General features: G+C 37.0%; 3 protein-coding genes across 3 annotated transcripts; 1 reads left to right on the top strand and 2 right to left on the bottom strand.

The window, feature by feature from the left end:
- Positions 1–4,630: 4,630 nt before the first annotated feature.
- Positions 4,631–9,083, bottom strand: LOC143353890 (uncharacterized). Its single transcript, XM_076787497.1, has 8 exons — positions 8,987–9,083; positions 8,460–8,880; positions 8,060–8,191; positions 6,738–7,417; positions 5,971–6,315; positions 5,373–5,548; positions 5,130–5,238; positions 4,631–4,983 (listed from the first exon to the last, which is right to left on the bottom strand). Exons 1-8 carry the CDS (start codon positions 9,081–9,083, stop codon positions 4,907–4,909), a joined length of 2,037 nt encoding a protein of 678 aa, XP_076643612.1. The 3' UTR covers positions 4,631–4,906.
- A 369-nt stretch (positions 9,084–9,452) lies between these two features.
- On the top strand, positions 9,453–12,017 carry LOC143353347 (transmembrane protein 115). Its single transcript, XM_076786590.1, has 4 exons — positions 9,453–10,322; positions 10,503–10,758; positions 10,833–11,009; positions 11,119–12,017. The coding sequence occupies exons 1-4, from the start codon at positions 9,872–9,874 to the stop codon at positions 11,321–11,323; spliced, it is 1,089 nt and encodes a 362-aa protein (XP_076642705.1). The 5' UTR covers positions 9,453–9,871; the 3' UTR covers positions 11,324–12,017.
- Positions 12,018–13,757: 1,740 nt separating this feature from the next.
- Positions 13,758–16,789, bottom strand: Hakai (E3 ubiquitin-protein ligase Hakai). Its single transcript, XM_076786588.1, has 5 exons — positions 16,659–16,789; positions 16,203–16,306; positions 15,234–15,545; positions 14,729–14,917; positions 13,758–14,655 (listed from the first exon to the last, which is right to left on the bottom strand). Exons 2-5 carry the CDS (start codon positions 16,302–16,304, stop codon positions 13,978–13,980), a joined length of 1,281 nt encoding a protein of 426 aa, XP_076642703.1. The 5' UTR covers positions 16,305–16,306; positions 16,659–16,789; the 3' UTR covers positions 13,758–13,977.
- Positions 16,790–16,923: the final 134 nt, after the last annotated feature.

Genomic DNA, 16,923 nt, shown 5'->3' with positions numbered 1-16,923 from the left:
AGTTTAGGATTTAGTCTATTGGACTACGATATAAGAAAACTGACATGTGTATGCAAAATTGTATGAGAATGAAGAGAGGAGTCCTCGCCAATGCAAGGCAACGTAATGAACAATGATAAAATAAAACGAAGCAGAAATGGTAGCGTTTTATTTCATTTTGTTGTTAGTGGCCAACTAATATATAAAAGTCGTGGTTAGGGGTATTTACGTGGAGTTATTGCGAGAAGTAATGGACGTTTCAGCGGATGGTCAAAAGGTTTATGGCCGATTAATACCGAGACTTTAAATAGTTTGATGGGAGCACGGGCCCCGAACCCTTTCTAAGTTGGAATACTGAATAAACTGGGCTCCATTTGAAACGCGTGCGGGGGATTCTCCACGGTCGCGTCCACATGTCCACCAATTAGACACGCTGGATAAAATCACTGTTACCCTGCAAGGTCTCCACGCAATTATTCATCTTTCGCGTCAACAGACTGCTTTATTCTCTGACGCCTTTCAGATAATATTTTTTAAATAGAACTATAAGCATGACGAACCCTTTGTCCCTTATCATTTTGGATTGAACAAAAGTTTCTGTGAACTACTTCGCGATGTAACTTCAAAAGTACGTACCATCCCGGACACTTACAAATTTTCCACTGGGCTATTTCTTTCAACTTCGAATTATAATAAATTAATTGTATGCAAATAAGAGAACAAATCCATTTTTGCTTTCAATATTTCGTGTTGTTGAAGGTAAACCAATTTTAATGAACTTCGTATGATTAAAGTGTGTAACATAACTTGTAACATCAATTCGAACTTGATTTTTATGGTGAAAATTAATGATTCGATAGTTACGTCCCCATTTTGATTCTATCGTCTAATAAAGCCTCTTTTGTTGTTCTTGCGTCAAACCACATTTTAAACGACAAATTTGACGAATTTCAGTTTATTCTATGAATGATCATCGATAAATTCAATATTTTACAGGCGCATAAATAATTCACAGGCAACTCGAGACACACTTTTATGTCGTGCTGTCGTTAATAAACGTCGAACTTGTGTTTCCATTGATCAGAACTACCTGCCTTCTCGCTGCACAACACTAGCCAATATATAACATGCTACAAGTAGAGTCTCCTTTAATATGATCTCGATGAACGCCCCTGTTACCTAGCCGTGTTGTGACAATGTTTAGGGAACGTTTTGGGGTCTAACATTTGTGTACGGCCCCCCTTTTTAGTCAGTTTTCATTGTACGACGAAAACGTATCGGCAATTGACAAATGGGAGATATTAATTTTAACGTACGAAAAATTTCACGTGACGTTACCGTCATGGGACACTACTACCCTCATTCATCGCCTTCACGATACTCCCATAGTACTCCCATAATCCGTTGGACACGTCTAAATAATAATCAATTGTTGCACGAAGTAGAAAACTTTAAGCCTGAACGAACAGAATTTCTCGTTGATCCAAATTTCTATTTTTAAGAATGAATGTCGTACACTTCAAAAAAAGGAATTGGATATCAAAAATATAGTAGTCAATAAGAGAACCACTTAATAATAGTCTGGAATGAATCAAAATATTACTACTACGTCTTCTGGTCTAGAACCTTGAAAAAGTCGGTTTTTGGTACAAACTAGACGTGACAATTTATACATTTATTGCAAAAATGTGTTACTCTCGACCTGCTCAAATTCTTAAGGGTGAAAGACACTCCTAAGTGACTCCTCTTCCTTGCAACAGATACAAACAATTTGTATGTCTAGTTATTAGAAATGTTATTCTTTTGTGGGCAAACGAATTTCTTATGGTTTACGAGTGAAGGGAAGTACGACGAGAAATTTTGAAAATTTTCTCTATATATTAATGATTAATTCGGTGAGAGTAAAAATCGAAGTATACTCTGTCACAAGCCGGGCTCCAACTTTGAATGAAGCGGATAGAAAGATTGGCGATTTCGTGACGTAATGCGAAATTCGCCCAAGGCGAGCGCCGGGATTTTTTGATACACGGTGCAGTAACGTGGATGCACCTGCGGTCAGGAAATCGAGAAAATATCTCCTCGGTTCGGCGATCGGTTCGCTCGGTCTTTTGTGCGCGCCGCTTACTCCGAACGGTATGAAAATCAATTATTTCGTTAATTCGTGCGTTACATTGGCTGTCACGGAGCCATCACTGTGAACGACAGCAGCCCAAGGCACTATTTTTCAATTCCCAATGTCGCCCTACCTTTTCGAACGTATTTCCGTCTGATCCGCCGCCGCTGCCGCCGCCATTTTGCATCCTGATCCCGGACTCGAAGTACCTTCTGTACCCCGTTAGGATTTCCGTCCAATAAACAGTACCCTATCGTCTCATTTATTAATTCCTTTAAAAAATTCTTCCTTTTAGAAATTCTGTCAGACCTACGAACTTTGCAAATCATGTTATTCTTCGATACCCCCTAAGTGCATTTAAGTTTAAGAGGCCCTCTTGGTCTAGAGCGTCATTTTGTAGGCCTTGGAAATTTTTGCAAAGAAATCGGCCAACTGTTTTGTATTGAGGTTTTGCACGCACATTTTCTATTATTTGGGTATACATTTTTTAAAGTCGAAATACTTACAATTGTAGAAGCTATAGTTAGAGGGGTATATTTAAAAAGGAGTACTTTATTGGTTGACACGATTTCAGCAGTCCTATTGGTCTGAAATGATCTAATAATATATTATGCCTGAAATATTGATCCTTGAGAAAGATCTCGAGGAGTTGCAAAAGAACTGCAAGTCAAAAACAAGATATATTGCTTTAAAATTCAAGAACAAAAACCGCAATTATTTTTACACGAACCTAATCTTAGTAGATTGCGGATTTTGTAGCAGTCATGAGTAGGTGAAACACAAAATAGAAGAAACATCAGATTACTGGTACATTATTTACAACCTACTCAAATTATTAAGAGAAGAAATAATTTTTCTGTAACTCCCCTTTCTTGTGATTGTCGCAGACAATTTTTATTTTGCATGAAGAACTACAGACTAAACATAAGTATCGCCAGGCAGAAAGTATTTCCGGTGGGGTACATACAATTTTGAGGCATAGTGTTCGGGCTTGCCATTCCCGAAGCGGAGCGTACAACGTGTTTGGCGACGACGATTCGTAAAACTGAAGGAAATCGGCGTGTCTCGTAACGTTAATAGGCAGACCGAAGGAGAGATTATTCGTAGCCGGGCGGATAATGTAAGCCGGCGAGCACGCCGCTATATGGATGGGGGTCGAGGGTGGAAAACGAAGGCGGAAAGAGAACGGACGGGAGAAAGAGAGAAAAGGGGAGAAAACAGATTTATATTTGAAATTAGATTAAGCTTCTGCGCTTGAAAGCTATATAAACGTCCCTCTACCCGCCGGTGCGCCGTGTACGTTCCGCGTTCCGCAATCCGCTAAGAGGAAAGACTCAATAAACCAACCACTCACTCTTTCTTCCTCCATCTTTTACCACCCCGCCTCTCGCTCCCTTCCCACGGTCTCCTTCTCCTTCTCCTTCCGTTTTCTGTATTTCACCGGATCCCGGACTGTTCTTCCATTCTCCCCATCTTCATTTTTACCAATAAAACAACCCGCTCGTCTTATTTCATCCTCCACCCACCATTTCGCGAAGCACGATCGTAACCGCGCGTGTCTTTATTCCCTGCGAATATCCCTTCGCGAATCCTCGACATACATCTATCTTCGGATATTGAACGAGCGCTAATGTTCTGCCGATTTGCGTGGTCTAGTTTTTTCGTTTGAGTCTTGATTTAAGCATAGGTAAGGGCACCTGGTTTGGTCCAATCGGATCCTCTTTAATTTTTGAACCTTCTTCTCCGATAAATGAGTCCCCTGAGTAGACCCAACGTCTAACAATTTAGATTGGTTGCTCAGGTGTCAGTAGTTAAGTGAATGTTTTGCAAGGTTTTACATGATTCCCACAGCATTTGCGTGTATAATTAAATATTGGAAAAATACTGTTACGGTATTGCCTATCTTGCCCTATTTGCAATAAAAGCTTCTTTCGTTTAGTGGATAAGCAGTCCATACACTTCACTCCATACACATGCCTTCACCTGACCTTGTTTTTATTTCCTTTCAGAAACCATTTTCTTTCCGTCTTGAATTTGTTCGCAATTTTATTATATCCCAGCTCCCGAATTCACCGTTATTGTTTGAACTCGCTACACCGGAAGTACTGTCCGCCATATCACATTCAGCTAGTACAAACTCTCCTGGTCGTAAACTTCTTCTTTTCCTGCTTTTTGGAATCGTGCGTGGACTTTCTTTGCGCAAGAAATTTCATAATTTCGTCTTATTTTTAATAGTCTTTTTCTGCTTCTTATTTCGCCGGGTTCACAATCTGCACGCCTTTCGAGTAAGAAATTGTAACGGGAAAGTAGAGCGGAAAGAAAGGACGCGAGTGTTTCTAGCGAGTGGATTTTAGGGAACTATGATGACAGTAAGAAAATGAAACTTTTAAATTAAATGGATGGAACAGGCTTAATTGAAAATTTTAACTTCTGGTGAATGCGCTGCGGTTACAATAAAATTACGGCGTTTCATAAACGAGCAGTTTCTTCTTAACATATTAATACTTGCTCCTATTGACTTCAAATTATTATGGAACCACGGTAGCAAAAGAAATTCAGTATACATTAGTAAAATTACGCTTTAGAGCGCGATACTATTGTATACTATACTGTCGATCATAAATTGAAAGTATACTATTTACAAAAAGTATTCTTTACTATACGAAACCACGAAAAAAGTTGTGTATAAGCTGTTCGGCAAAAATACCACTTATAAATGGAAACAAAAACTTTGAATAAAAAGAGATCACAAGTAACTGTAAAATATTTCAATGGTTTTCGTTTGTTCACTAATTAACGATGCCCTCAATCGCTTCACATTGGAGTTTGCAACGTTCCTGGTCCCGCACCATATCCGTATCCTTGTGGTCCAAAATTTCGGACATAACACTCTAAATATCCAAAAGAAACGGAAATAGAATTGACACAGCAATTCGCAGTATCGAAGATCGTCTTACTTAATGATAATCGTCGATATGCCATAAACAAGAATTTTCTAGGTTGAAAGAGTATCAAAAGCAGGGATATGCAAACTAACGTTTACAGTAAATTTCTCCGCAGTTTTCCTGGTACGTTAATGGCTCCAACGGTTTCCTACAGCAATAGCAGCTGAAGCATATATTGTGGTAGGGTATACCAGACACCATCTTGAATAAACATCAAGATACAAATATTCTATAAATGTGCCTTGCAAGCGACACTAAATCACTAAATGCTGCGATATAGATATACATTAATTAGTAGAAAACTGTATAATGATTGTTTAATTACTTCACATTACCTGCATTTCAGCTTGGTACACCTTCCGCCCGCAGCGTTGGCAATCGAGTCCTCCCCCCAAACATTCGCAAGTGACTTTCGGTCGGCAGCATCCACCCTCGTTACAATCTCTGTCGGTACTGCATCTTCTTCGGCTCACTCGGCATGCGGGACTTTTCGATCTGCATAAACAAAAAGCTGTATCAGTAACAATAACATCGGCATGCGTTCGAGTACCTCACGAGATGCTCGAATAGCCAGGTAATCTTGCCATTCGTCTAGCATCTAGCATCTGGCATCTCACGAATATGCGGCTACCCGAGTGTCTCATAAATAAACTATGGATTTTCTGAATTGTGACAAAATCTAGTAGATGAAATTTTCAATAGTGGGAAGATTAAGGGGGGATTCTCGTGTGACTGGTCCGAAAAATCTATTTTCTTTTATTATATTTTTTAAAAGTATAGCTCCTTAAAAAGTTATAACGATTGTAGAAACATCCTGTTTGTTCCTTTTACGATTTTATAGAAAGAAAGAACTTTCTACTTCTGAAGATCCGCAGTCTACTCATTTAGCAGCTCCAATGCCACCAGTGTCTTACCGGCCACAGCAATTCGCACCACCGCCAATACTGGAGCAACAAGGTGAGCATTTTCTACAAGAACAAGATGATTGCGGGGGACAAGGTCGTGGTGGAGAACATGGTGAACATGGTCGGCAAGGAGTCGTGCAAGGTCTCGCCGGCAGACAGGTCTGCCCGGGTTTTCCACAACCACCGCGACATCCGCCCCCGCAGCATCCACCACTCCCGCAACCCTGATTCTCCGTACACACTGGACGACATCTAATAATCGTTTTCTTGCAGATTGGTCGTTCGTTCGCTGGTGGACAACAACTCCGTCGCTCGTTACACGGCGATGAACAGCTCGAACAGGAAGGGACGGTGCGACACGATTCCGGCTCTACTAAAGAATAACAATTATGTCTTATTTTAATAGGGGAGCGAGGATATAATGTATGGTTCTGATCCACATCCCTGGCAAAAAAATATTCAATGCAATAATTATTCGTCAAATCCTAAATAATTTCTGTGTAAATTTTTCATTTAACACCAATGTGCTTTTGTTTCTCTTGACCATTATCTCGTGACCGTTTCGTGAATCATCCTCTGTTTAATGTGGAAAATTTGTTCGTTAAACAATCGATATCATCCCCAAGTGCTTTGTCATGCTACTTCGATTCTTTTATAATTTTTACTTAACAGTAACCAACGCATTATTTTATACTTGGCAAGGAGACAAAAGCACTAACGCGCATACAATAATGTTTTTCGTTTTCGAGTATTTTCTGTCAGGGATGGTATTAGCCGTGAAATCGTAGCTGTTACTTTTCCCACAGTGGCAAGCAGTCTCTATCACTTTGACTACGCCACATGAGACCTTAGGTCGAGGTCCACACGGTGAGCATGATCCCCCGCAACCTCCTCTCATACGTTCGCTATCGTCGTGCCCGTTCGACGAACTAGGACAATTTTGGCAGGTCATCGAGTCTTCTCTCGAGGACTCGTCGTCCTTTTCGTTCATTGTACGATTCGGTCCGGGATTCTTCTCGATGTCATTGCATTTGTTTAACGTCTCTTCGGCGTCGTTGCAACACTCCGAGGCGCTTCTTTCAAAATGCATTCTGCCAGTCCCCTCGGTTTCGGTTTGACTTACATTAACATTTTCGTACCCGCCGTCGTTTTTACCAGCCGGATCGTCCGCTCGCCAAATGTCGTAAGAACTACGATATTCCTCGTTACTATCATTATTGCAACGGAACCTATGGCGAACATCCTGCATGTTCGTCATGCAATTCGGACTGTTTCCGCGTGTATCCCCGAAGACGACGTCGCAGAACGAGACTCGTCGTCGGGAAGGCAGCGGATTGCGAGGCGGCGGTACCGGCGGATACGCAAATTTTCGTCTTGGCGGAATAATGCTGTTATTGGCGCTAAATTCGCAAGCGGGGGCGGATTTGTTAATTTTATTATTCCAGCTGGCAGATGGCACTCGAGTTTTGTCTGTGCTGGAAATATCTACGCTTAGAAAACTTTATGTTGCTGAACTGTCGGCCATACTGGAAGTTCTAATTCAAAAGATTGATAGAAACCAGGGATGCACAGACCGCCGGCCCTCCGTTGGTTTGCTGGCAACCTCCGTCATCATATGTTATTTTAACTTCAACCCTGTGAGAACGAAGATATTTGACACACTCAAAATAATTTGTTTCAAAAACTAAACGGAGAATGTGCGCTACGCTTTCATTATTTAAACAGTTAAATGATTCGTGCGTAGCTGTGGGGGCTAGATAAATGAGCCTGATGTCGTCAATATGGCGACGTTCGTCCACAAAGGGTTAAGAAGTCACACAGGTAGTTCTAAAAAATAATATAAGTATGATTAGATAAATCTAAATAATATATGATGGAAAATTGTCATGTCTTTTTGCCTCTTGGTCTTAACAAGTCTGTGCATCCCTGATACAAATTTTTTAAAAGAGTAAAGAATATGACCTGCTTATTACAATCTACAATACTGATTTCTTCGAACCATTGAATATGAAGACATCCAATTATTCCCGCGCTTACATTCAAATGTTTTCGCGAACGTGATTCGATTAGAGACTACCTAACATTATATGTAAAACGATTGAAAAAGCGTTATATACCTTAGCTGAGCATCCGCAATGTCGATTTCATTATTACTAAGCGGCGGATTTAGCTCAGATAGATCTATATCTTGCTGAGCTTCGAAACGACAATCTTTCGTAATATTATTCTTCTCGGACTCCGAAGACGTGCTGTTTGAACGAATTGGCACAGATGAATTTCAATAATGAGCGTGGGATAAGCGCTATTTAGAGTCACTCGATTCGAAGCTTAACTAGAGTACCTTTGGAGCCAAGATACACATTGACTGATCCAGAACTGAATCACATATTCTCAAAATAGCCAACGACGAAGGACAGAAATATTACGCAGTGTGCAACAAGGGAGAAAGTTGTGCAAAGACTAGTATTCATTGACAGTAGTTTCGTAAAGTGTAGAAATGTAAGGATAATTTTGAACCTGCGAAATTTTGAATGCTGCCGGTTGTACCATGTAGTTACAGCAGTAGGACTAGGTGGAGGATCGCAAAGCGTTGACATCGAATTGGTAATACTCAGATTGGCGCATTCGTTATCGAAGAAATGCTTTTTCTCTTCTTCGAAGGAAACGTATGTCTCTCCAACTTCGCTGCCGCCGCCACGGAGTCTGCACGCGTCTGATTGGTAATGTCGTTTTCTACTTAGCAACGTGTTACCGATAGAACTTTCAACTCCACACGAACACCTCGATGAATTTTGTGTTGGATTTGCGGGCGAACGAATTTTTGGTAGAATTTTATGATCATTGGCGGAATGGGATTGACGACCGTAACAATTCTTGCAAAATAATTCACCAAGATGCGTCACCACGTTACAGCTATTGAGCAGTTTTCGACAGTTACCTAGGGAGTTTGAACATTTTATCATCAGTGAATACGAATAAATAAGGGAGAACGTTTGAAAAATATTAATCGAACGTATAAAATGTTTGAAACAGACAATACTAACGACAAGAGAAGCAAAACGTGTGCCAAACTTTTCCAAGAGCTAATTTTTCTTCTGCGAAGTAAACCTCGCGATTACAGCGCGGACAAACTCCAGGCATTTATCAATCTAAAAGGCTTCTTCTTACAATATTTAAAAATGCATACCGCAGAGATTTTAATTCGAATTAATAAACACGATGCTTCTGATGATCAATGTTTGTTTGTAATCGAGGTTTGCTCCATTTGCCGCCTTGAACGCGTCTCGGAGATTACAAGTGATCAGCGCATAATTGCGGTGAATGTAAAATTTCGCACATCCAAAATTAATTCAATATGTAACCGCTTCGATAATTTCACTTCAAGAAAGACATTTATTAATGCCGTTTCCGAGTTTTAGGAGTTCGCCAAACAATTAAAAAATGTCAAAGATTAATAACTGATCGACGAAAAACAAAACACGGTTACCAACAGATGCGAGAAGGTAACACCGAGTATTTACATATATACTTATAAGGTACGCGATTACTATTTCGAATTGGCAATTAACATATTTAGAAGTGCTGATTAGTTAATTAAACAACTAATGGATCAGTTTAATTTCATTAATTAAAGTATGTATCTCAAGAATTAACGATTCGCTACAAGAATATATAAGTCAATATGTAATCACGATGAGAAATACCTTTTCGAAAGTATTGTGAATAGTTAGGCTTGTGTATTTACGGTTGACACATTTGAAAATAAGCGCGATTTCTGCATACTTTTGAATCGAGAATGTCGTAATTCACACACCATATTGGCGAACCTATGGTGGAAAGCGTAAACGCGGATTTGATAAACCTGTAGCAAACGTCAAGTCGCAACGCAAGTGGTTCTCCAAAGAGGTTAAGGGGGCTGCTCGGTAGAAATGGCAGCGATAAAGGGCCTGGGTAGAAATATTCCCTATCTGAGGCAACAATTCGCTGCCCTTTTAGGAAATACCAGTACCAGTGTCAAATTCATATGCATCGTAGTATTGTTCTCCTATTGTCTTTCTTTTTCGTCGGAAGCAATACGTATTCTGAGTGTGACACCAGGTTACTTACTGACTCCAGCTTTTTGGATCTGGACGGCGTTTACCTTTTGTTTCCTTGAGATACATTTTTGGGAAGTATGCGTGGACATTGTCACAGTGGGACTCTGCGGCAAATTGATCGAACCGCTATGGGGCGCGATGGAAATGATGACTTTCTTCGCGATAGTTAATGTTGGCGTTGCTGTGCTGTCAGCCTTATTTTATTTATTTTTGTATATGTGTACCAGCGATCCAGATTTACTGTTTGGCATACACATTCATGGATTAACTGGATATATCGCAGGTATGGTCTTTATAAGTGACAATCTTTGTTGAAAGTTCTCTGTTATCATTGGACATACTTACTCTTTTTGTACTATTAACACATATGCTAGTCGTAGACCTATGTATGCTTCATTACACTTATTACACTACTACAATTATTCAGTACACAAATAGCATTGTTATGTACATTTTATTCTAGGTGTTGCGGTAGCTGTAAAACAAATAATGCCAGATCATATTTTAGTTAAAACACCGATAGGAAAAATTACGAATAGAAACATACCGTTGATGGTATGGATTTTGGGCGTGTTACTATGGCTCTTTGGATTATTGGAAAGCACTAATCCAACTATGTTTCTCAGTGGGTTATTAGTATCATGGATATATCTTAGATTTTATCAGAAACATAATAATGGTACACGCGGCGATATGGCAGATAATTTTGCGTTCGCAAGGTAGATTATATGTTTGTATGGTTCAGACAAGTTTGAATTATGAACTATTTCTATAACAATGAACTTTCTTACAGCTTTTTCCCTAATGTTTTACAACCACCGATAGCACTTGTAAGTAATACAATACACGGATTCTTTGTACGTATTGGACTATGTAGAAAAGTAGTTAGAAGATTCGATATGTCCAATGCCCCCCCTGGGTTGGTTATAAATCTTCCAGGTATTGACCCACACGACAGTGATAGGAGAAGGTTTGTTACGTGTTTTCATACTTAGAATAACTTCTTAGCATGCAGCTAAATTATGGAATTTTGTTTGCTTACATTATTTTTACAATCTCCGTTGTGTTGATCGTTTCAGGCAAATAGCATTGAAAGCCTTAAGTGAAAGGTTAAGTAAGGATCATGCGAAGCCATGGCAGCAAGATCGAGCCAAGAAACACTCTCCAGTTCCTCCTGCAGTTTCAATTCCAATTCCCGAATCTAGTACACCTAAACCACTTGCATCCCCTCTCATTCCGCAAGTTAGTGTAAACATACATAATCACACCTCTACTAACACGTGATTACATCAAATAGACTGATTTCAATAACTCTATGCATAAATATGATAAGAAACGTCTAAAGAAACATTTTCTGAACCTTATTGAGAATATGGCTCTATTCAATGAGACAAATGTTGGACATAAGAAAGTATTTATAATAACATTTTTTATATTGCACGAAATTCGATTGCATATTAGAATTTTCAAGTTATACCAATAAAGCAATCGAGTAATGCTTGTCTCTTGATAAAGCCAAGGAACAAAATATAACACTGAAGTGGTGCCTTGGTATTCATAGATTTCTATTAGTTCATGTATCCATCCTTAAGAATCAGTCCTTAAAAATATAAACATCGAGTTGATTTGTTCTTTGGTGTTATCAAAACAGAAGCTAGAAGAATGCTTAAACAATGCAATTACATATTTGCGTAATAATTATAAAAAATCATTTCGTTGGATTTGTTACATCTATAAAAGTTCATTGTATATTTCTGTTAACATAGGAATTTGGCACATTTTTTCTACATGCTACTTTTTTATAAAATTTTCTTAAGCAATTCACCAAGTTTATCTCTATTGATTATAGCGCCATATTAATAATGGTACAACAGTGTAATCTTTAGAAGATTCTTACAAACTGATAAATATAACAAAATCAATCTTTCTATCTTGTGATTCTATTTTCCAATAAAGTCGTGTTCTTTGTTGCTAAGAACTGTAAACTCTATTTATGTAATTCGATACGATCCGTGCGTGATAAATTACTTAAATGCTTCTAATAAATTGCTATACAATCGCAGCTTTATTCCGACTTTAATACTGTTCGTTGACAATTGGAAGATAAAAAGAAAGCATTACTAATAATTAATAACAATAATTGACTTCCAGTGCAGTACTACTCAATATGTTCACTAGAAACAAATCTGAATTTGAAGAAAGATTATTTCTTTCTTGATCTGTTATTTAAGGAAATGTTTTATACCACCTGTTTTGCCATTAAATATTCAATACGACGTGAAGACGTTATTACACGATACATATACAAAAACACGTTAAAATTGCATGATTATAAGTCAAAAATACATGCATCATATTTAAAAATCATATTGCATCATCATTCTTATTTTAACAAAATGAGAAGATACAAGTCATTTTAAAATATGTGCATACTCACAATTACTTTTCTACTGTCATCGACTAATTTTTTAAGATATGCAAATTTTATTTTATACAATTAATTTCTTTTCCTCTTCTTTTAAAAATTATTCTGTTTATATTTATACATAAGTATATGCCCCAAAACAAATTGAAGTGTATTTCTGGCAAAATATTATTTTAAATTATCTCTATTCAGTCCTTGAATATACATTAATTATGTATGTACACACATATTATTAGGTTTAAAGTTTGATTAATTCATTCCTTAGATTTTTTGAACGTAGCACAAAAATAATCATTGAGCAGTTGCTTTTTAATTACAAGTATTTTAAGTATAATTCATTTACTTATTATGACATTCATTTTTATAATACCAGCGTGAATAATAATCATTTTACTTACAACAAATGATTGTTGTATCATAAATGCATATTACAAAATCTTTGCCATTTATTAATATTTTGAGGTAACAGTTAATAAACTTCAATGCTTCGGTTTCCTCATAATTGTTTGAAAGCTATATATAAAGGTGAATGGAAAGTAGTTGGTATAAATGTATAGCAATGTGGATACTATTTGATATATTAACAGGTTTGTAAATAAAAATGAGGAGTGATGTAAAATGTGAAGGGAACAAGACACTATAATAGAGATACAGTGATTATAGACATATGGAGTAAGATTAAAAAACTATTTTTATGTATGACACGAAAATATCTTTTGGGAATGTATGTTGCGCAATATTTTGGCCTTCCACTTAACATAAAACTTATATACAAATTTTTAAGTACTTTCATTATAAGGTTTTTAGTCAATTAATATTTATTATTATAAGTATGACTAGGGCTGAGAAAAAGCGAAAGGCCAAAATCACGTGTGTGGATAAATGATTATTTGTTGATTTCACTAAGTATATTTTAAGCAAGTAATGTAATAATTACACATTTATGTACATGTTATGTATAATGAACTTTGTACATACGTTGAAATCGTTACTGTCTGTACAATATTAAATTCTACTGAGAAAAATATTTACCTCATATTTTCTTATACCGCATGTGGAACAAAGTTATGAATATTAACACCACATATGCAGTGTATAGTAGAAAACGTATTTGAACTATTAATATTCTATTAATAGTTTAATTTATAAAGTTATAACTTATAATCTGTTAATTGTACATAAATAATAAGTATAAAAAATTTTCATATGAAGTAAACTCTTTCTTTTTCTTGCAAATCCTTTCTCAAAATCTAAAAAAAACACCTAGAACGGGATAGTAAATAAATGTACTCGTAGAATTAAAACAACTTTATTGCTATAATGTTATGTATAAGTATATCTATTTAATGCTGCGTATATAATTCTTGAAAAGTATAAAATATTTTAAAGTTAATTTTTCCTAACAGTAAACAGCATCTATACAGAAATGGTATTTCTTACCATTTGTAATCACTGTATATTATCCACAACAGTTTTATCACAACGTATACGAGTCCGTCTATAGTCATTTCTTTTACCTATAAAACTGTTGCTGATGCTGTGACCATTGACTTTGAGGAGGTGGAGCTTGCTGTTGAGGCGGTGGTGGCCCATACGACGGATCTTGTATATACCCTGTTGGAGATGGCCTTATCGAAGTTGGCGTTGATGATACATATTGTTGTTGCTGTGGCGGAGGTGGTGGAACATAAGATACTTGAGCAGGATGTTGTGGCTGTGGATAGTACTGTTGCGTCTGTGAAACTGGAGGTGGTACATTATATCCTCCATAATTAACTTGTGGCGGGGGAGGATAATAATGATGACTTTGTTGTGAATGTATGTCGTGTGACGTTATGGATGTATCTTGAATAGGTACAGTTATTAGATTTGTTCTTAATGGAGCGTTATTCGATGGTGGCGGCGCAGAAGTTTGAGAGTAATTCTGCATCGATATAAGTGACTGTGGCCTATGCTGTTGCCTATGCTCCACTGGTGTTTGACTGACCATAGAATTCACTCTGGGATCGTTTCCCATTATTGGCTGAACCATATGCGATTGCACTGACTTTATACGAGTATTCTGCATAGCAACAGATGGAACTTTTGTTAACTCTATTTCTGACTTAGTATGCACATATTGAGGAGGATCAACTTGCATCCCTTGAACTTGTTGCGGCGGAGCTGAGATATGACGATGATTTATATGAGCCTGTACAAACCATACAATGGAGTCTCAAAATTAAATTATTTTATGTAAATTGAAATAAGTTCTTTGAAATTACCTGTAGATCTCTTTGACTAAGATATGTTCTTCTGCATCCTGCATTTCCATATCTAGTTCCTCCATGTGTGCACATGAATACAGTACCCAAACCAGTTTGTTCCACTCTGGAAACTTTCTCCATACAACGTGGACAAACTTTGTCTTCCCTTTTAGCACAAGACAAGCAAAACACGTGTTTACAAGGTATCTGAAACATTAATTTTCAGTATTTCTTAACGTTAAATGAGAGGACATACACATAATACACAATTTTGTTTACGTTACTTAAAAACTTAACCAGCAATTATTTCATAATTTTTTTAAGTCAATGAATCAATTTTTCTAAGTTAATCGATCTTTCAATAATAGGAATAACAATTTCAATTGTGACCCAACAAGTCGGTAATGGAATCTAATTATTTCGTTTGTAAAAGGAGAGTTTGAAGCGTTTTAAGAGTTTTTATTGAAATGCCTATTAATAGGCTTTTGGTAGATAAAGTTGTTAATACAGAAGCATTGCTCACCATACGTCCATAAATGAGGATTGGTTTCAAACACTTGTCACAACAGTGTATCATAGGATTTAAAACTTTCTCTCCAATAAGATTAACTCTATGGTCCCATCTTAAACGGAGCATTGGCTCAGGGGGTCCTCTGTTGATAGTTGTGAAAGTTGGAGCCTCCAGTTGCGATATGTCAGCCTCCAAATCAAACTGTTGCTCCAAGGGAGGTTGTTGGACTGGAGGAGCTTCATGCTCTTCCAATTCTGCTCCAGCCGTTTCTGCTGGAGTTTCTTCAACTTGTTGAGTAGTATCTTCCTCATCGCTTTCAATAACCTGACTCAGGTAATTAAAGTAATAGTTATCTCTATGACATGCATTATATATATACAGGGTGAGGCATTTAAAACAGGTCACCTGAAGAACTCGGTTACTATTGGTGATAGAAAAAAATGTGTCAGACGAAACTTACTTGATTTCAAGGGTGGCACAATTTCATGTTAATTACCTTTTTTGTAGGTGGACGCATAGGTGACATATGAAGGTCAACTCGGTTTTTTTAAATGGAATGATATATTTTTCTATGTACTCATATGTCCTCTGCATGTCCACCTACAAAAAAACCATTAACATAAGATTATGCTACCCTGGAAACCAAGCAAGTTTCGTCTGTTCAAGTTACCTGTTTTAAATGCTTTACTCTGTACATATATTGAATTATAGAGTAGCAGAAAGGCTATCTCTCACTTAATAGTTCCGTACATGAACAATACCAGACCAATATCAACACATTTATTCCTATCAAAAGGAAGGAAAAGGAAAAAAGGGGAGTATAAATAATGTGTTATTATGGATAGGTGAATACATTGACATTTGAGCTACATATATTAATATAAACATGTTGACGTTAGTCTGGTATCATTCATGTGCGGTACTGTTAAGTGAACAATAGCCTTACAGCTTCTAATTTTCATCAGTAACAAAAAAATTCACCTTTACTTGTTTTTTAGATCTACCTCTGGCACGACCTCGTGCTCGACCACGTGCTCTACCACGAGTCCTACCTCTCATTCTTTTACCACCATCTTCCTCCATTACTAAAACAAGTTCCCATTAATTATAAAATTAAAGAACAATGCCAAACATCTAGTACGAATTGTTTATTCTATTTCTAAGCATAAAACTTAAGAAACTATACATATAAAAAATAATTACAAAATGTAGAAAGAATGAGTAACAAAATAATCAAAAGTATTGAAAATCATAAACAAAAGCGAATAGCAATACCAAACTTATTGACTAAATATTTTACATACGTGTATAATATAGGTGAAACCTATATTATAGGTTATATTTCTAATTCTAAGTAGTGCAATTCCAAATTTAAAATTATACTTGTATTAAAAGGATTTATTCAAACAAGTGACGCAGAGAAGTCGGATTACTCACATTTAAATGGTAATTATAGGGAAAATGTTTTACACTACTAGACTGTACAATATTTCACAGTAAACTTCGACATTTCACATAAATGAATGAAGAACTAATCTGTTGCTACAACCTTCATTGTATGTAGTAATCCATGTGACGTATATTGTTGTTACCTTGGAAACGACTCTACGCCGTACGAATCGCAGGAGCGTATATATGGAACTATATACCCGCACAATATTTCTAGGATACTAGTTTTTATAATAAATATTGGAAAATTATA

The sequence above is a fragment of the Halictus rubicundus genome, chromosome 4 (assembly GCF_050948215.1).
Source record: "Halictus rubicundus isolate RS-2024b chromosome 4, iyHalRubi1_principal, whole genome shotgun sequence".
NCBI classification, from domain to species: domain Eukaryota; kingdom Metazoa; phylum Arthropoda; class Insecta; order Hymenoptera; family Halictidae; genus Halictus; species Halictus rubicundus.
The sequence above is the reverse complement of the archived record's forward strand: the minus strand, read 5'-3'. Positions and strand labels throughout refer to the sequence as shown.